We start from the raw sequence: 21,600 nt of genomic DNA on the forward strand, positions 1-21,600 counted from the left end.
TAATTTTCTACAAAGTTATTTTAAAGAGCCTAATAAGATACGGAATTACAGCATAGTTTAGCAACCTAACTGTACAACTGAAAAAACGATTGGCTAACACAGTGGTTCTTAACCTGGGTTCGATCGAACCCTAGGCGTTCGGTGAGTCAGCCTCAGGGGTTCGACGGAAGGTCAAGACACACCTGACTTATCGTGTAAATAAAAACTTCTCCCTATCGGCTTTATGGATACGGCAACAGCAGAAGTCAGACTGATTTGCATGTGTGTAACTTGTTGTGAGTTCATGCACTGTGTTGGTTTTGTTCTTTGAACAAGGTGATGTTGATGCACGGTTAATTTTGTGCACCAGTAAAAATACATAACTTTGTCTTGATTTTGAAAAAAAAAACATTTTATTCTTCACTAAAGAAGGGTTCGGTGAATGCGCATATGAAACTGGTGGGGTTCGGTATCTCCAACAAGGTTAAGAACCACTGGGCTAACATGAACAAAACAGTAATGAATATTAATTGGTATGTAGCGTTATGAGTATAGTATATAGTATACATCATTTGTATAACCAGTCAGTTATGACACAATCAACAACAATCTCTTCAGATTCCACACACCCACTGTCCTCAGAATACAAACTTCTCCTCTTAGGAAGAAGCAGTGTTGGGACTAACGCGTTACAAAGTAACGCGTTACTGTAACGCCGTTAGATTCGGCGGTAACTAGTAATCTAACGCGTTATTTTTTATATTCAGTAACTCAGTTACCGTTACTACATGATGTGTTACTGCGTTATTTTACGTTATTTTTTATGTAGTATCGGCTAGAAACAGAAGATCTGAGTGTGTTTTATTGGAGCGCTGCAGTGTCGTCCTTCTGAATGTTCTTGTGTCACAAGCCGGAGGCGCGCTCTGTGTGTGTCTGTGTGTGGGGAGGGGAGGGGGGCGTGTCTGTGTTTACTAACAACGGAGCCGCAGTCGACTCGAGTGTCTTAACATGGAGATATTCTCACTTCTTTTTTTTGTCGAGCACAAAGAAAAGAACATTTTAGTTAAATGTAAGTTGTGTCTTGGATCAAAGATCCCGTCTACTGCCCAAAACAACAATTCAAATCTGCCTGGTTAGGCTTTGTGTATGTCACGTGTGCCTTCCTTAGGTGAGGCCAGGTTTACAGCTATGTTGTTATTATGCTGTTTGTTACTTATGTATGTTATGTTGCAGATATTTAAAATAGTTTTGTCAATTTGTTCTGGCCTGAAATAAATTGGCCCTTTAAAACATATCTTTGTCTTTGTGTGTTGTATGTAGAGCACATTGCTTAGCAGATTTCAGTGATGCAAATGCATGTCAAGTTGATCAACAGATTGTATTATTCTCCAGTGCAATAACAGGACTGAAATGAAGACTAAAAGGGCATTAATGGGAGCTTTTAAAAAAAAAAGAAGAAAAAAAAAGTAACTAAATAGTTACTTTTTACAGTAACGCATTACTTTATGGTGTAAGTAACTGAGTTAATAACTGAGTTACTTTTGAAATAAAGTAACTAGAAACTGTAACTAGTTACTGGTTTTCAGTAACCAACCCAACACTGGGAAGAAGACACCGTATACCAAAGTGCGAAACAAACCGTCTCAAATTATTTTTTGTTCCAGCTTCTATCAAGCTGTTGAATATTTGCCAAAAAATAGTGTAATGTACAATGAACACAAGCACTTTAGCACTTAGCACTTTAAATGGTCTAATTTCTGTTCTGCCATTTTAAACTACTGTATTTCCTGTTTTTAAGCCCTGCTTTGTTAATGTTTGTTTTAGTGTCTGTATTTTTATGTGAATATCTTGTATGCCTTATGAAACAATAGTGTAACACAATGCACAAAACAAATTTCCATAACGGGACAATAAAGTTTACCCTGACCCTTCAAAACCAACTAAGAGGGAACTGAGGTAATTAGTCAATATTGCAGCGACAAACTTTCTTATCATCGGCGCACATCAGGTTTAAAATAGCATCTTAAAGCGAAACGTGAACATGAGGATGTCGCCACTAGCATGAATGCTACATGTCAAGTCAACTTTATTTATATAGCATATTTTCAACAACTTTTAAATTGTGGGCAGCAAACAGAGAACAACAAACTATGCTGGCTGAGTTGACCTGTGTTTACCAAAGATAAGTTAAAGAATGTAGGTGGTAGCAGGGGTGTATAATGTAGCCCGGAAGAGTCAGAGCTGCATGGGATTCTGGGTATTTGTTCTGTTGTGTTTATGTTGTGTTAAGGTGCAGATGTTCTCCCGAAATGTGTTTGTCATTCTTGTTTGGTTTTGGTTCAAAATGTGGCGCATTATTAGTAAGAATGTTAAAGTTATTTTATATGGCCACCGTCAGTGTAACCTGTGTGGCTGTTGACCAAGTATGCTTGCTGTCACTTATGTGTGCAAGTAGAAAATGCATACAACAAAATGCTGGGCTGGCACGCTGTTTGTACAGATTGTAGAGGGTGCTGAATGCTGTACCATCATGGCACGCCCTTATTATTATTGTTAGGGTGAAAATCAAAGAATATTAATCCCGGGAGTTTTCTGCGAGAGGCACTGAAATCCGGAAATTTCCCGGGAAAATCGGGAGGGTCGGCAAGTATGCAGCTGAGCCGCATCAGAGTGATCAAAGAGCTGCAAGCGGCTCCGGAGCCGCGGGTTGCCGACCCCTGCTGTAGAAGGACAAACACGACACAAGCCTTCCTAATTGTTAGAAAGCCCACTGTTTAATATGTTTGTGTTTATGCTTCACTGATGAGAGTTTTTGGCGAGCGCCGCTTTGTCCTACTAATTTCAGCGGCCCTTGAACTCACCGTTGGGTGGAGTGTGACTCAACTTTGTTACATGTATATCTTTCTCCGACGCTGCCACAGAAAGGCGTGTTTTATGCCACTCCTTCTTTGTCTCATTTTGTCCACCAAAGGTTTTATACCATGCGTGAATGCACAAAAGGTGAGCTTTGTTGATGTTATTGACTTGTTGGAGTGCTAATCAGGCATATTTGGTCAGTATATGACTGCAAGCTAATCGATGCTAACATGCTATTTAGGCTAGCTGTATGTACATATTGCATAATTTTGCCTCGTTTGTAGGTATATTTGAGCTCATTCCATTTCTTTTAATTATGTCCTCTGTGTATTTAATTTATATTTGCATGTCTTATGACCAGTGTTGGGTTAGTTACTGAAAACCAGTAACTAGTTAGTTACTAGTTACTTTATTTCAAAAGTAACTCAGTTACTAACTCAGTTACTTACACCAAAAAGTAATGCGTTACTGTGAAAAGTAACTATTTAGTTACTTTTTTATTTTTTATTTTTTTTAAAAAGCTCCCATTAATGCCCTTTTAGCCTTCATTTCAGTACTGTAATTGCACTGGAGAACAATACAATCTCTTGATCAACTTTACATGCATTTGCATCACTGAACTCTGCTAAGCAATGTGCTCTACATACAACACACAAAGACAAAGATATGTTTCAAAGGGCCAATTTATTTCAGGCCAGAACAAATTGACAAAACTATTTTAAATAGCTGCAACAAAACATACATAAGTAACAAACAGCATAATAACAACATAGCTGTAAACCTGGCTTCACCTAAGGAAGGCACACGTGACATACACAAAGCCTAACCAGGCAGATTTTAATTGCTATTTTGGGCAGTAGACTGGATCTTTGATCCAAGACACAACTTACATTTAACTAAAATGTTCTTTTCTTTGTGCTCGACAAAAGAAAAGAAGTGAGAATATCTCCATGTTAAGACACTCGACAGCGGCTCTGTTGTTAGTAAACACAGACACGCCCCCCAGTAATTTCCAGAAGTTATCTCACCCTCTGAGAAGTTTTACTAATGTTTTCCAATGTTGTAAAAATGTGTAGAATAAATATTATATTTCAACATTTCTGTCAATAAAGATTTGCGTCAGCCTGCGACACAATCATTTTGATAGTAGGCTAATATAGCTAATTAGAAACTTACATCATGTGTTGTCTTCATTATAACATATGGCTCTTTCAACATTTTGGGTTGCCGACCCCTGCGTTAAAATAAGGAAGCATAAATGCAGGTGTAAATGGTGCACTATGTAAAGTTGTTTGCGGGTGTGTATACTACTTTATCTAATAATACACTGTACATCTGTACCAGGTTTGCGATATTATTGCAAAACTTTAAAAATGTGCACTTAATTCTTACAATACTTACTGTCACCAAGTTTTGAGCAAGTCAATGACTTGCATTTCAGTAAAACATTTAAAAAACGTTTCTGTATACCATTCTGACTGCAAAATTGCATTTGGATCCAATGTTGGCGTTAACGCACTTTCTGTGTCTTTTTACGCATTGAAATCAGAAAGGACGTACATTTTCGGAGGTCCGTGCATCCGCCTGGATGCAGATTTTTTTACTTTTTTTACCGACCCTGCCTTCTCCATGTCAAAACATTGTTTTGTTTATATTTGCTGAGTCAAATTTCACTTTCATACTGAAATAAATACAACTTATTAAATACAAATATAGAAAAAAATACCGGCAGAGGTAAAGTTTAGATTCTTGAAGGAAAAATAGTAAAATAGGGTTTTTTACAAATGTGTTTTGTATTTATCGCTGTTCTGGGTAACTCACTCCAATAGTGTCTTATCATTTGAAGACTGTGTGAGTGAGATGACAGTAAAACTGCATTTTTTACAAATATTTGCTTAATTTTGATGAATGGGTGTCATTTTGCAAATACTGTATTTTCCGCACTATAAGGCGCACCTAAGAACCTCCAATTTTGTCAAAAGCTGACAGTGCGCCTTATAATCGGGTGCGCCTTATATATGGACCAACATTGAACCACAACAAACCTAAACTTCATTTTCATAAAGTTTAGGTTTCGCAACTACGGTAAGCAGCCGCCAACTTCATTTTCCCCCGTAGAAGAAGAAGTTCTTCTTCTACGGTAAGCAGCCGCCCCCGTAGAAGAATAAGCGTGCGGTGCATGCTGGGATATATGACTGCGCGAGACGTGCCGTTTTGATTTCCATTTGTTTGTTTATGTAAAGACCCCAAAATGGCTCCTATTAAGAGACACGCTTACGACGCAGAGTTTAAACTTAAGACGATCAGTCACGCAGTAGAACACGGGAATAGAGCAGCAGCGACACTGACTCAATTAATGACGACTTCGACGAGCCGTATCCGCCCAACTGTTTAATTCGGACACTGAAGAAGAAGAATTCGAGGGATTCCTGGATGAGGAATAACTTCATAAAGTGAGCTTTACATGTTTATTTTGTGTGTTGTGTTGTGTGACATTAACGTTTGAGCAACGTTGAGTTATTGATATATTGTTATTGCTCTGCACTATTTCGAGTGTTACTATATTGCATACCTGCCAACTTTTGAAATCAGAAAAACCTAGTAGCCAGGGTCCAGGGGCCGCAGGCCCCGGTAGGTCCAGGACAAAGTCCTGGTGGGGGGTTCCTTCGCCCCCCGACGCAAAATGATTATTAGCATTCAGACAGGTTAAAATGTTGCTAAAACCATCACTTTTCTATCAGTCACAGTGACTTTTCAAAACAAAAATATTACAGCAAAAATCATATGGGTTGATTGACATGTTTATTCTGTAAGCTAACTTCAATAGTTTGAAATTATTTTGACAGTTAATGCCAGTTATCCTGTCAACCTTTCACAAGACTTCAATTTGTTAATTGAAAGTATAAACAGTATAAACACTTTTTACAGTAAACAAATGGTAAAACAGTACTAAACAATTCCATTAAAAAAAAAATTGGTGTCATTATTAACTTTCTGTCCAAGCTTGTATAATCTACTGCCTTGTTCAATTGTAAAAAATATTCTGTGCCTAAAATTCACATTTCTATCACAAATATCATACTGTAAACATGGTAAGCTAACTTCATTAAAATGAATAGTCCTGTCAATAGCATGGAATTACAATTAAAATGTAGTTTTTTTGTAAGCCTTTCAAAAGAATTCAAAATATGAAAAATTAATGAAAATTAATTTAAGCCATCAGACACTTGAAAAGTGGCACATCACATCTCTAATGTAATCATTTTAACTTTTCAACAGAAATAGCACTGCAAAAATATTAAGGACATACTTCTGTATTTTGGTAGTTATGCTGTCAACATTTAACAAGATTTCTTCAACTTGGACTTGAAAGCATAAATAGTATAAACACTTTTAACAGTATAACAGTACTAAACAATTCCAATAGATAACATTGGTGTCATTACCTTTTTGTTTGCTCAATTATTGCCTCCGTAAATAAAACTTCGGCATTTATCACATCCAAAGAATCTGTTTGGGCGACGAAAAACGTTGAAAGTTTTCCACTTGTATCGCTAGCAACGGCATTAGACTTGTGTTTTTTTGTCCCAACGTGGTCTTTTACATCGCTAATTCCTCCGTATCCGATCGAAAAATCTTGTCTGCACAAGGTGCAATTCGCGTAGTTTTCACCCTTTTTGGAACGGATAATTATTCCCGGATAGGCTTTTGAATATTCTTCACGGAATGACTGCAGTTTTCTTTTCGGTTTAAGACTCGTTTGCGATTTTTCTCCGGCTGATTCCATGATCGTTCGCTCGTTTGGAAACAATGGCCTCGTGCTTGGCAGCGGTGCTATAAATAGCCTCGCGCATGGCATTCGGAATGGCTCGATAGGAAGTTACGGGAAGCAGTGTCGATTGTCATTGTTGTTACGCGATTTCGTGAATAAAACTTAAAAAAAATAATTTTTTTTTAACTAATGAAAAACCGTATTTTTTATCACTGCAACCGTAACCCGGAATAGGTTGATGAAAACCGTACTAATTACGGGAAAACCGGAGTAGTTGGCAGGTATGTGTTATGCCATGCTGTTGTTAAAAGATAAACAAAACACCACGTCACTGACTTTACCTCGGGGAAAATAACAAAACAGCAGTTTATTAATTTTGGGAGTGAACAGAGTTGTCAGAACGCTGGTTTGTAATCTATCAATAAAGTTTGACTGACCTGACTGTTTTGTTGACATTCCCTTTAGCAGTGGTCGGGGTGGGACGGGGGCGTGGTTGGGGGCGTGGCTAAAAGGGGAGGAGTATATTTACAGCTAGACTTCACCAAGTCAAGTATTTCATATATATATATATATATACCGGTATATAAGAAATACTTGACGTTCACTGAATTCTAGCTATATATATATACAGTAAATATATATTTTATTATATATATATATATATATATATATATATATATATATATATATAAAATAAATACTTGAATTTCAGTGTTCATTTATTCACACATATACACACACATAACACTCATCTACTCATTGTTGAGTTAAAGGTTGAATTGTCCATCCTTGTTCTATTCTCTGTCACTATTTTTCGAACCATGCTGAACCTCTGATGATGCATTGATGTGTGGCATGCAAAAAAGTGCTTTCATCAAATGCACTAGATGGCAGTATTGTCCTGTTTAAGAATGTCACAACATTGCTGTTTACAGACGAACTGCTTTACGGTATACAAAAAAGTGACTGCTGTTTGTTGTGTGTTGTTGCCACGCTGGGAGGACGTTAATGAAACTGCCTAACAATAAACCCACATAAGAAATCAAGAACTCGCCCTCCATCATTCTATAGTTATAACGTGATTGGGCAGGTAAGCTTTTTTATATTGTGGAGGACCTGAGTCCGCCTGAATTTCGGGAGATTTTCGGGAGAAAATTTGTCCCGGGAGGTTTTCGGGAGAGGCGCTGAATATCGGGAGTCTCCCGGAAAATCCGGGAGGGTTGGCAAGTATGGTTCTAGTTATGACTCTTCTCGGCCACAGTACATTTATGACAACGTTCTCTTTCGTGTGAAAAATACATCAACTCACCGTCCTTGTTGACTGCTACAGGCTGGAAGCTTCGGTCCAACACAACCAGAGAACAGGTGGCATCAAAGCCGATTCCTCTCACTTGGCTCCTGTTTATTCCCCTCGTGACTTCCTAACACACGCACACAAATATATCATTTCCCCACACAACTTGGTAATGACGTCACTACCTTGACGACGAGGCAGCATTTATCCCAGATGTCGTGGGAGGATTGTACGTAATGGTCGGTGTGAGGCTCCCAGATGCTGATGGGCTCCTGAGCTGTGGTCTTTAGGTCGCCATATCTGGTGACCAGCGCCGCCCTCACACTGGCCGTGCCCACGTCCACGCCGACATAGTAAACGTCATCCGCCATGGCGTCGATAAACAACACGGTTGACCTGCCAGTGGCGGAAAATGTGCGGAATAGTTGGAAGGATATGGGAATTAAGACACGCGGGAAAACATAGCAATTGTTGTAAAAGTGACACGTGTTAGTACACAAGATAGCACAAAAAGCACAAAATCGTCGAACTCACCGAATGAGTCAAAGTCTGTTTAGCTGTGTGCGCGCCATGCCGTGTTTACACTTTACTGAGATGAAACAGGGACTTTGAGCAGCGAATTCTCCTGGGGGTACGGATCGCGAAAGAGCCCAAAAAGTACCAAATTGAGTTTTTAGGTTTTTTCAGTGTAAGTGTCTTTTTTTTTTTTCCAGAAGCCCGTTTCTGCCACAAAAAAAACAAAATACCCCAAGGGTTAGGCATAACTGTAAAATAAGAAGTCGTAATTATGAGATTAAAAAAAAAAAAAAATTATTCGATTATAAAAATCATAGATAAAAAGTCACAATAATGGGACAAAAAGTCGTAATTATGAGATAACATTTTTTAATTATGAGATTAAAAAAAATCGAAATTTCTCTGCCGAGCCATAACAGTTGGATACAAGATGTCTTGCGGTGTCTCCAGTTAGAGAAGCTTCGGTTCTCTCAGAAAGGATCTGTGTCATCTTTCCATAAAACTTGGGGCCCCCTCCTAGACCTTATTAGAGACAAGCTTGACATCACCCCAAGCGATTCGAGTAACACAACTTAGACAGAGCTGACCGCTGAAGCCCCCCCCCGACCCTCACTCTCTGTGTTTATTTACTTTTACGTTATATTATTATTATTATTTTTTTTTTTTGCACATCTTATGTAGTATTTATTTATTTATTTACCTTATTTATTTTTTGTTTATCTTTAATATATTTGTTTGACTGAATCTAAGTTTGCATATATTCATGTGTGTCTATATTTGTTGTGGGCACTAGGTGACAATTACCTTGGGAATTAAAGTGGGTGGGTACTGTAAGGGGTAGGGTTTACTATGTTACATATTGTAAAATGTGCAGATGCCTCAACTTGCTGTTGCCATGATCCATCATACTGTACTGTCTGCAAAATTCAATAAAAATATTTGAAAAAAAAAAAAAAAATCGAAATTATCATAAAACAAATTATTAAAAAAATAGTCATAATGACAATAGAAAAGCCGAAATTATGAAACAAAAAAACCCATCTAAATTATGATTCAAAAAAAATAATACACAAAATTATGAGATATAAGTCATAACTATGAAATAATACGTCGAAATTATGAGATAAAGTCAAAATTATGAAATTAAAAAGGTCATTATTATTAGACAAAAGGTCAAAATTAAGAGATCCATCCATCCATTTTCTACCGCTTGTCCCGTTCGGGGTCGCGGGGGGTGCTGAAGCCTATCTCAGCTGCATTCGGGCGGAAGGTGGGGTACACCCTGGACAAGTCGCCACCTCATCATAGACCAGTGGTTCTTAACCTTGTTGGAGGTACCGAACCCCACCGGTTTCATATGCGCATTCACCGAACCCTTCTTTAGTCCATCCATTCATCCATTTTCTACCGCTTATCCCCTTCGGGGTCGCGGAGGGCGCTGGAGCCTATCTCAGCTACAATCGGGCGGAAGGCGAGGTACAGCCTGGACAAGTCGCCACGTCATCGCAAGGCCAACACAGATAGACAGACAACATTCACACTCACATTCACACACTAGGGCCAATTTAGTGTTGCCAATCAACCTATCCCCAGGTGCATGTCTTTGGAGGTGGGAGGAAGCCGGAGTACCCGGAGGGAACCCACGTAGTCACATGCAAACTCCACACAGAAAGATTCCGAGCCCGGGATTGAACTCAGGACTACTCAGGACCTTCGTATTGTGAGGCAGACGCACTAACCCCTCTTCCACCGTGATGCCTTCTTTGGTGAAAAATAAAACGGGTTTTTTTTCAAATTCAAGACACCTGCAAATCAGTGTGACTTCTGCTGTTGCTGTATCCATAATACGTCGATTGGGACAAGTTTTTATTTACACGTCAGGTGTGTCTTGACCTCCGCGACGGAGGCTCCGCCGAACCCCTGAGGGCGACTCACCGAACCCCTAGGGTTCGATCGAACCCAGGTTAAGAACCACTGTCATAGACAGACAACATTCACACTCACAATCACAAGGCCAATTTAGTGTTGCCAATCAACCTATCCCCAGGTGCATGTCTTTGGAGGTGGGAGGAAGCCGGAGTACCCGGATGGAACCCACGCAGTCACGGGGAGAACATGCAAACTCCACACAGAAAGATCCCGAGCCCGGGATTGAACCCAGGACTACTCAAGACCTTCATATTGTGAGGCACATGCACTAACCCCTGGTGCACCATGCTGCCGAAATTATGAGATAACATGTTGAAATTATGATATAAAAAAAAGTCATAATTATGAAATAAAAAGTAACAATAATGAGACAAAAAGTCGTAATTATGAGATAAAAAGTTTTAAATATAAGATTTTAAAAAATCGAAATTATGATTAAGAAAAAAACTAAATTATGAGGTAATAGTCATAATGATAAAATGAAAAGCCGAAATTATGGAACTTTATCGTTGAGAAATGTTGTTTTTAAACAATTTGCACAATTTGCTCACGCATTTGTTCACAGAGTGGTGACCCTCACTCCATCCTTGTTTGAGCATTTCATGGAAGCTGCTTTTATACCCAATCATGGCACCCACCTGTTCCCAATTAGCCTGTTAACCTGTGGGATGTTCCAAATAAGTGTTTAATGAGCATTCTTCAACTTTCTCAGTCTTTTTTTCCACTTGTTCCAGCTTATTTGAAATATGTTGCAGGCATCAAATTCCAAATGAGCTAATATTTGCAAAAAAACAACGTTTTCCAGTTTTGAAGTATCTTGTCTTTGCAGTCTATTCAATTGAATATAGGTTGAAAAGGATTTGCAAATCATAGCCCCCCGCGACCCCAAAGGGAATAAGCGGTAGAAAATGGATGGATGGATGGAGTATTTTGTTTTTATTTACGATTTACACAAGGTGCCAACTTCACTGGTTTTGGGTTTTGTACATTATTTAACAAAACTACTGCAGTTTATGGTAGTATATTACGGAACGTCCATGTTTTTAAAAGCAGGCTTAAGACGCATCTTTTTGATTTACCTCATATGTATCAATTCTATTGAAATCATTTGTGCTTTTCTTTTTATTTCTTATTAGTTATTATATATTTTATTTTGTTCTACTTATATACAGTAAATATACAATAAATATGTATTTTTTGTCTTCATAATGTGTTTTACTCATATTTCATTCTTACTCGTGGGTCTTACCATTTTACATGTTTTATTATTTTACTTTATTTTGCAGACGGCTCCTGTGATAGTGTTTCTTCACCTGGATCCACTGTACTCATCTATTTATTCAACTGTGTGTGTGTGTGTGTGTGTGTGTGTGTGTGTGTGTGTGTGTGTGTGTGTGTGTGTGTGTGTGTGTGTGTGTGTGTGTTTGATTGATGATGAGGAATGTAGGTCATCAAGCATAGTTTTTAGGTCGTAAAGCACTTTGTGTTTTATGTATGAAAATGTCTAATCAATGAATTTATTGATTGTATTGTCTTTTTAAAAGGCATGGTACATGTTAAAATTTAGATTTTGGGGGGGGGGGGGGGGGGGCAAGATCCATTGAAATGAATGGCAAATAATGATTGAATGCATGAGGTTGATTTGAGAAACAAGCGTTTTGAGTTAAGAGCTCTGTCACACAACCAATTGAGTTACTAGTACTACTGTATTCATGTTAATATTATGACCTAAAACGTATGGCCGGTGTCTCAAAAAACAAAGAAGCACATTAAGATTTGTAGATGATCTGTAAAGACGAGTGGTCTAAAACCACATGGGTGTCTTCATTTAGTATTACGTCACATTTTCTCTAATTTATAATGTTTTACTTAAAAAAAATAAAATAAAACTGCAATTTCAAAGAAAGAAGTGTGGTCTAATATGTAATTTGTCAAGAGTTCTTCAGTACATCTTGTCTTAACTCCATTGTGTTCCTTTCTTGGCGTTGCAAGGAAGCAGCACTGCTTGTGTGGAACAACTTAGAAAGCGTTCACATCAAATCAGGCAGCAAGACAGGAAGAAACAGATGGTCTTCAACAAACATAGCACACACTCTGTTTGAAATTTCATCTGTCTCTCTCACTTCTTACTGTGTGCTCGAGCGTGTGTGTGTGTGTGCGTGTGTGTGCTCAAGGCTTTGAGGTAATCAAAACTTTGCTTTGCTGATACATCAACACACACACACACGCATACTGGCTTGCCTGTTTTTATTTCCAGTGGTCCCTGGACTGTCCCACCTCCTGGCGACAAGGCCTCAGCTCCTGATTGGAGATGTCCATGCAGTTAGAAAGCAGCTACAGGGAGGAGGGAGCTTCTACAGCAGGGATGTCCAGACTTTTTCCACTCAGGGCTGCCCACTGAAAAATTAAAGCATGTGGGGGCATTTTGATATTTTAGAAACCAATACAATATTTACTATAACCATTAGGGTTCCCCTCGGTTTGGGTAAATGTCAAGCCAGTCATTAAAGTGTAAAAAACAAGTATAAAACATGTGCGTGTGTGTGTATGTATAAACATATATATATATATATATATATATATATACATATATATATACATACAGATGTATACATATATATGTGTGTGTATACCTATATATGTATACATAAACTGTATGTATACATATGTATATATATATATATATATATATATATACACACATGTATATATATATATATATATATATATATATATATATATATATATATATATATATATATATATATATATATATATATATATATATATATACATACATATGTATACAAATAGGCTCCAGAACCCCTTGCGATCCCAAAAGGGACAAGCGGTAGAAAATGGATGGATGGATATACATATAAATACTGTATGTATATACACATATGTATCAACTTCTGATCTATCCGTTGACATAAGTTTGGATTTTTTAAAAATGTTTTATGCCCTTTTTGTCCAAAGAAACCATTTATATTTTGCGGCAAAAACACAAGATATGCAATATTTTACCCCCAAAAATGTTTAAAGGAGAATATTTGATGTGATGTAGTTGTAGCCTTAAATACTGTAGGTACATATTTAGTGACAACATTGCTTTTGGTTCATTACTGCTTTTTGAGCAATGACAGTTTAAAAAACGGGCCCGTTTCAAAAAAGTGTTAAAAATATTAATATATATCATTTTAAATACTAACATTTCTAGATCGATTTCCGATCTATCTGTCAATTATCAGTTTTATGCCATTTTTGTCAGAGAAAACATTGTTTTGTTTGTATGGCAGACACACAAAAAATGCAATATTTACCCCAAAAAGTGGAATATTTTTAATGTGAAGTAATTTGAGCCTTGAATTGGTCAATAATTCATACAAACATTGATTTTGATTAGTTACTATCTTTTTGAGCAATGACAGTTCTAAAGCAAAAAAAACTGCCTGCATGTCAGCTTTGTGTTATTAGTGGCAATATTGCAAAATGTTCTCGTTACATTTCACCTGTTTGCTCTTTTATTCCACTTTTTATGTTTTTTTTGTGTAATAGTATATTTCAAATGTGCCACGGGCCGTAAAACGTTTTAGCTGCGTGGCACAAATGGCCTCCGGGCCATAGTTTGGACACCTCTGTTCTACAGAGACCCAGCTTGAGGACAAATTGAGACGGGGTGATACTCGTCAGCGACCTGTGTGAAGTTGGTTCACACAGGTGGTCCAGAACACACATGCACTAACATCGAGTAGAAGTGAAACGACTCTGAAAGGGACTTAGTGGAGAGAACAAACAAATAAGAAAAACAAGTTTAAAAACCCTTTTTGAAGGCTTACATTAGTGTTTAGTCTCCCACAGGGGTGTGTGAGGACAACATGTTTTGTGCAGAGTGTCCCAGACAGTCACTGTATGTTTCCTCTTACAATTGTTTACTAATTCACTGTCAGCCTGAGCGGCACACTTTGAAAAATACAAGAATTAAAGCTGCAAGCAGCGTTGAACGGGCCCTCGCACTCCTGTGCAACTCAGGGTTCATGATAGTCCGTGGTCACTAATAACACATGCGGTCCCGTCCTTACCAATGCCCCGACCCACCATCAAAAATTTCAGGAAGATCGGAGCATGTGGAAGAAAGTCATAAAGTTAAAGTTAAAGTCTCAATGATTGTCACACACACACTAGGTGTGGTGAAATTATCCTCTGCATTTGACTCATCCCCATGTTCACACCCTGGGAGGTGAGGGGAGCGGTGAGCAGCAGCGGTGGCCACGCTCAGGAATAATTTTGGTGATTTAACCCCCAATTTCAACCCTTGATGCTGAGTGCCCAGCAGGGAGGCAATGGGTCCCACTTTTATAGTCTTCTGTATGACTCGGTCGGGGTTTGAACTCACGACCTTCCAGTCTCAGGGCGGACACTCTAACCACATGGCCACGGAGCAGATATCAACGTCTAGTTATGATCAGACCCCAACCTTAAAGCCTCATATCAGTTTGGAAGGAGATTTGATCATCTATAGCAGGCCTGGGCAATTATTTTGACTCGGGGGCCAAATTTAGAGAAAAAAATGTCTGAGGACCGGTATATCTATTTTTACGAACACTAATACAAAACCCTTTGTCACCGATTCTGTTCATAACTTTTATGGACAGAATTTCTAGGCGCAGTCAAGGCGTTGAGGGGATCAGGTTTGGTGGCTGCAGGATTAGGTCTCTGCTTTTTGCAGATGATGTGGTCCTGATGGCTTCATCTGGCCAGGATCTTCTGCTCTCACTGGATCGGTTCGCAGCCGAGTGTGAAGCGACTGGGATGAGAATCAGCACCTGCAAGTCCGAGTCCATGGTTATCGCCCGGAAAAGGGTGGAATCCCATCTCCGGGTTGGGGAGGAGACCCTGCCCCAAGTGGAGGAGTTCAAGTACCTCGGAGTCTTGTTCACGAGTGAGGGAAGAGTGGATCGTGAGATCGACAGGCGGATCGGTGGGGCGTCTTCAGTAATGCGGACGCTGTATCGATCCGTTGTGGTGAAGAAGGAGCTGAGCGGGAAGGAAAAACTCTCAATTTAGCGTTCGATCTACATCCCCATCTTCACCTATGGTCATGAGCTTTGGGTTATGACCGAAAGGACAAGATCACGGGTACAAGCGGCCGAAAGGAGTTTCCTCCGCCGGGTGGCGGGGCTCTCCCTTAGAGATAGGGTGAGAAGCTCTGCCATCCGGGAGGAGCTCAAAGTAAAGCCGCTGCTCCTCCACATCGAGAGGAGCCAGATGAGGTGGTTCGGGCATCTGGTCAGGATGTCACCCGAATGCCTCCCTAAGGAGGTGTTTAGGGCACGTCCAACCGGTAGGAGGCCACGGGGAAGACCCGGGACACGTTGGGAAGACTATGTCTCCCGGCTGGCCTGGGAACGCCTCGGGATCCCCCGGGAAGAGCTGGACGAAGTGGCTGGAGAAAAGAAAGTCTGGGCTTCCCTACTTAGGCTGCTGCCCCCGAGAACCGACCTCGGATAAGCGGAAAAAGATGGATGGATGGATAATACAAAACCTCACAATAATGTCTGATTGAATGCTAAAACGTTAGGACAGACCGCCTAAAAAAACAAAATGGAATTTTAAATTTTTTTACTGAATGAGACACCCAGAAAGTACATGAAAATAAAGAATGTGGGATTTTCAATATTAACCATGAACGATAAAAGACTGAATATTGACAACATATGAACGTCACACACCCTTTCGATCGACATACTTTACAACCAAGCGAAACGCAACAAAAATGCAGCAAACACAGCAAAATATGAACACGAAGGGTAAAAAAAACCCCACCTCTTATCTGATATATCACTAAACTTTAGAACTTTGTTGTAATAATTTCCTTCCGCGTCTGTCCCTGACATCCGCATTTCAGGCTGGCCGCTCTGGAAACGCTCTGTGGAAACGCTCCCCACCCACACTGCTTGGTGCCTCGTCTGAGCTGCTGTGACTTAGATTACTATAGTAACTAATTAGATTACCATAGTGACTAGTATATCATGCAAAAGCACAGAGTCCAACCATTGAAATACTTTGTATAGTTCAAGATTTATAGTCATTTGAAAACATCACTGCACATCATAATGGCAGCAAGTTTCCATCTTAAAGATCTAAAAAAATTATTTGGGAATATACGGCGGGCCAGATTGAAAAGCTTAACATGCGGCCACCGGGCCTTAATTTGCCCAGGTCTGATCTATAGTGAAGTAATGACAGTTTGATGGTTGATGGCGAGGAGCAGTTTTCGCCACTAAGCTCGGGCCACCATGAACCCAACTGGCACTTCAGGGTGTCATTATCATTTGTACCAATTATGATCAAGATCTTAATATGTTGAAAGTTTTGTGGCGAACCATCAGGTCAAAGTTTGGCGCCGTGCCACGCCCACATTTTATGGCATATGCAAAATTAATTTGCAATTTATATTCGCCCATCGATTTTGTATCTGTCATTTAAACCGTGGCTCATTCGGTCAAAGTCCCAAGGAGGAGTTTGTTAATGTACGACCCCTGATTTTGGTCTAAAAAGGACAGACAAAACCCAAGATGGCCGACTTCCTGTTGGTTTTTGAATATGGTTTTTGCGACTTTTACATGATATACAACTCCAGCAATGTTTGTGACGATGCGTGAATCTGGTGGAAGGGGCTAATTATTTCCAATTTTAAAGGGGGCGGCATAAAGACATGGATGACAGAGTCTGGTGTGGATGAACTTGACTGGCCTGCACAGAGTCCTGACCTGAATCCGATAGAACACCTTTGGGATGAATTAGAACGGAGACTGAGAGCTAGGCCTTCTCGACCAACATCAGTGTGTGACCTCACCAATGCGCTTTTGGAAGAATGGTCGAAAATTCCTATAAACCCACTCTGCAACCTTGTGGACAGCCTTCCCAGAAGAGTTGAAGCTGTAATAGCTGCAGAAGGTTGACCGACATCATATTGAACCCTGTGGGTTAGGAATGGGATGGCACTTCAAGTTCATATGTGAGTCAAGGCAGGTGGTCAAATACTTTTGGCAATATAGTGTATATATTTTCGCCAGACCTAATGCACTTGCAACATTTAGTGAGTTTTCCTGCACGTTAAGGACACGATCACAATGAAAGCAGCCTTTACTGCTCGGGCCCTAACAATGGACACAATGGGGCTGGGCTGCAGCTGCACAGTAGTCTGCATTGTCCAATTCTATGTGGATCAATAAAAATTAACCATGGATGTATATTTATAGTACAATAGCCTGCACTGTAATGTGCAAAAGTCCGAGGTGACCCTTAGCTTTGTCGTTTCATGACGATTGTGTAACAAAAAACAAACTGAATACAAACACATTGGTCGCGCACTAGAACCAAGGAACCACAAGAATCAAGGAAAACCGTACTAAATGTTGGCTAATAATTGCGTTACTTTCTCAGTAACATTTTCTGTGAAATGTCTTGACAGCAATTTTCTGTAATTTAGAGCTGTGATTTTACTGTTAATTACAATAAAGTTACAACGGAATGCTGTACAGTTGTAATTATCTAGTTAATTATAACTATCATGTGATAGTGTTTCTTCACTTGGCTCCTCTGTACTCAGTCATGCATTCATCTGTGTGTGTGTGTGTGTGTGTGTGTGTGTGCGTGTGTGTGTGTGTGTGTGTGTGTGTGTGTGTGTGTGTGTGTGTGTGTGTGCGTGCGTATGTGACTGCATTCTATGTATGAAAAGCACTTTATAAAAAAAGTTGGTTTGGATTTCATATGCTGTAACTTCACAATAGTAATGCTGTTGTTAATTACGCTCTTATTTTGACAGCACATTGCCACTTACTGTACAAGAATGTGTAACGCTGTCTACGGAACCTCCATTAGAGACAAATACGTTGGAATTTACAGTAATTTATAGTGATATTACAGACGCCGATAACTACAGTATTTTACTGTGAAAAAAATACTATGAAATCCAGGTTAATATTTACAATACATCAACCCCCAAAATTGTACAGAGACTTCCGTTTTTGCTCACACCTGCATCTATATTAATCATTTAGTCATGTTCAGTGGCTTTCTCTGACGGCTTTTATGTACAAATTAAATTATGCTATTTGCTCTATGAAATGTTAATAATTTATTCCCAACAATGTAGTATCTTCATTTCGTAGCATGTTTCTCGGCTGCACTACCCGTATGTATGTTGTATGTATTATTAATAACTACAATCCGCACACATAACTGACAGGTCCCCACATTGTATAATTGCGATGGGATTCATTTACTATTAATTTAATACCACATTGGACAAACCAGATGCATTTGTTTGTGTGTTTGAGTGAACATTTGTTCATTTGTAATTAATACAAGTAATTTGACACAAAGGTACAAACCGCAGTACCTGCCACTGGCATATACTGCATAGTATTTATTATTCATGCTTAGCTGCTGCTCCTGCTCATTCATCTGTGAGATATTTTGGGGGAGATTTCGGTTTCTTTGGGTACTTTTATTTTCTCTGCTGCATGTGAAACCAGAATTTGCCCAAACAAACACGAATGTGACGTGATTTTGGTCTTCACCATATGTTAACATGGAGAATATAGGTTTTCATTCATTATCAGTCTATTAAATATAATAAGTAGGGTGTCAAATTATTACATTTTAAGCAAATTAATCATACTTTATATATACATACACACACACACACACACACATATATATATATATATATATATATATATATATATACATACATACATATATATACATATTATATACACATACATACATATATATATACATACACATTATAAATATATATATATATATATATATATATACACATACATACATATATATATTTACATACACATTGTATATATATATATATATATATATATATATATATATATATATATATATATATATATATATATATATACACACACATACATACACATTATATATATATAAATACAAATACATACATACATACACACACATTATATATATATAAATATATATACACTAGGGTTGTACGGTATACCACTACTAATAAAGTATCGCGGTACTAGTCAATTGAAATCGGTACTATACCACCTTTGAGAAGTACCGGTACTGTTCTCTCATCTGAGTGCCGTTTTGCGGCGGTGACTATAGAGACGAGGCGCATGAACTTGAGTGTGTCAAAACGCACACACAAAGTGCATACAAGTAATAAAATCTTGGAGAGGAAAAATGGCAAAAAACGACAATTCTACTGGTTAATAAAGAGGGTGTGCGAAGTACATATGGAGGTATTTGGGCTTCAAAACTAACAATAAAGGTGACGCTTTAAAAATAGGGAGGCACCGCATTGCAAGTACTGTTTTACACCTTTCCTGCTTGTCGGCTCCTAGACCGTGGTCGAGGAGCGCAGGGGAGACGTTCCCTCCAGGACCGATGTATTGTCGGGGGTAACACCCTTCACTTTACAATGGGTCCGTAAGGCTCTGGTCTTAGGCCGGAATGAGGAGGCCGTCGATTAGTTACAACTTGGTCACTTTATTTATAATTTCCACAGGGCACAAAGAGACATCCACCATGCTATTAACACTACTGCACATGCTAGCGCTCCCTCTCCTAACTTGCCTACTCACATCACTCACCCCACATACTGCCATTCTTAAAGGACCACGCACACACATACGCTACTCTCACAACATCTGCCTTAAAACATGCCTCGCCAAATGTAGCGATTAGTATTACCACTTTTGCTTCAAACTTAGGTCAACAGTTAAATAATAAGCATTCAGACCTGCACAAGGAGTTATAAAGAGTGACAGGTAATGATGTTGTTGTTACACCTGTCCTGATGTTCGGTCCGGTGCAGACCGTAGTCTGTCGACCGTAGCACAGGGCAGACGTTCCCTTTAGGGTTGATGCCATTTCAATGCCTTTTAATTTATATTTTCACCTTGTAAAATTGTTATTTGACTGTGAGTGTTTAATGTAGTGTGAGATATTATGTTAAAATAAAGCCAATATTGACTTTTGTCGTAAGTCCCTTTATTTGAATAAGTATTGAAAAGTATCGATATACATTTTGGCACCTGTACTAATTATTGGTATAGGGACAACCCTAATATATACAAACACACACATATATATATATATATATATATATATATATATGTATATATAGTATGTATATATATATATATGTGTGTGTATATATATGTATATATAGTATGTATATATATATATAGTATGTATATATATATATAGTATGTATGTATGTATATATATATAGTATGTATGTATGTACAGTATGTATATATATATATATATACACATACATATAGTATGTATGTACAGTATATATATATATATATATATACACATATATATATATATGTATATATATATATATATATACACACATATATATATATATATATGTGTATATATATACACACATATATATATATATATACACATACATATATATATATATATATATATATATATATATGCATGCCTCACAATACGAAGGTCCTGGGTTCGATCCCCGGGCTCGGGGTTTTTCTACACACACATTATATATATATATATATATATATATATATATATATATATATATATATATATATATATATATATGCATGCCTCACAATACGAAGGTCCTGGGTTCGATCCCCGGGCTCGGGGTTTTTCTGTGTGGAGTTTGCATGTTCTCCCCGTGACTGCGTGGGTTCCCTTCGGGTACTCCGGCTTCCTCCCACCTCCAAAGACAGGCACCTGGGGATAGGTTGATTGGCAACACTAAATAGTAATGTCTGTCCCACTGGGGTGAGTTTTTCCTTGCCCTTATGTGGGCTTTGTACCGAGGATGTCGTTGTGGCTTGTGCAGCCCTTTGAGACACTTGTGATTTAGGGCTATATAAATAAAGATTGATTGATTGATTGATCTGTGTTGGCCCTGCGATAAGGTGGAGACTTGTCACGCCCGAATGCGACTGAGATAGGCTCCAGCACGCCCGCGACCCCTAAAGGGACAAGCAGTAGAAAATGGATGGATGGATATATATACATATATACATACACATATTCAGTAAAGCAGCACAAACTGTAACAACGCTTGTGTCCTGTTCGCAACAGTAAACATATTAACAAACCCTTTCATTTCATTTCCAGTAGAACTAATTTCTACATCAAAGTCCAATGAGTTTGCAATATTCTTTCATGATAAAGTTCAAGGCATTAA

The 21,600-nt window shown here is 38.6% G+C and overlaps 1 protein-coding gene across 2 annotated transcripts in view; it reads right to left on the reverse strand.

The window, feature by feature from the left end:
- Window positions 1–8,529, reverse strand: part of fggy (FGGY carbohydrate kinase domain containing) — a 59,957-nt gene extending 51,428 nt beyond the window's left edge. For both annotated transcript variants that reach the window (XR_009811914.1, XM_061934069.1), the window contains exons 1-3: window positions 8,436–8,529; window positions 8,087–8,297; window positions 7,917–8,028 (exon numbers count right to left, since the gene is read on the reverse strand). Coding sequence is in view for 1 of the 2 variants with exons in the window: in XM_061934069.1 (XP_061790053.1) it covers window positions 7,917–8,028; window positions 8,087–8,272 (298 nt within the window). In the remaining variant the exon portion in view is untranslated. The remainder of the gene's footprint in view (window positions 1–7,916; window positions 8,029–8,086; window positions 8,298–8,435) is intronic.
- Between the last annotated feature and the right edge of the window lie 13,071 nt (window positions 8,530–21,600).

Source organism: Nerophis lumbriciformis, linkage group LG03 (genome assembly GCF_033978685.3).
Source record: "Nerophis lumbriciformis linkage group LG03, RoL_Nlum_v2.1, whole genome shotgun sequence".
NCBI lineage: Eukaryota > Metazoa > Chordata > Actinopteri > Syngnathiformes > Syngnathidae > Nerophis > Nerophis lumbriciformis.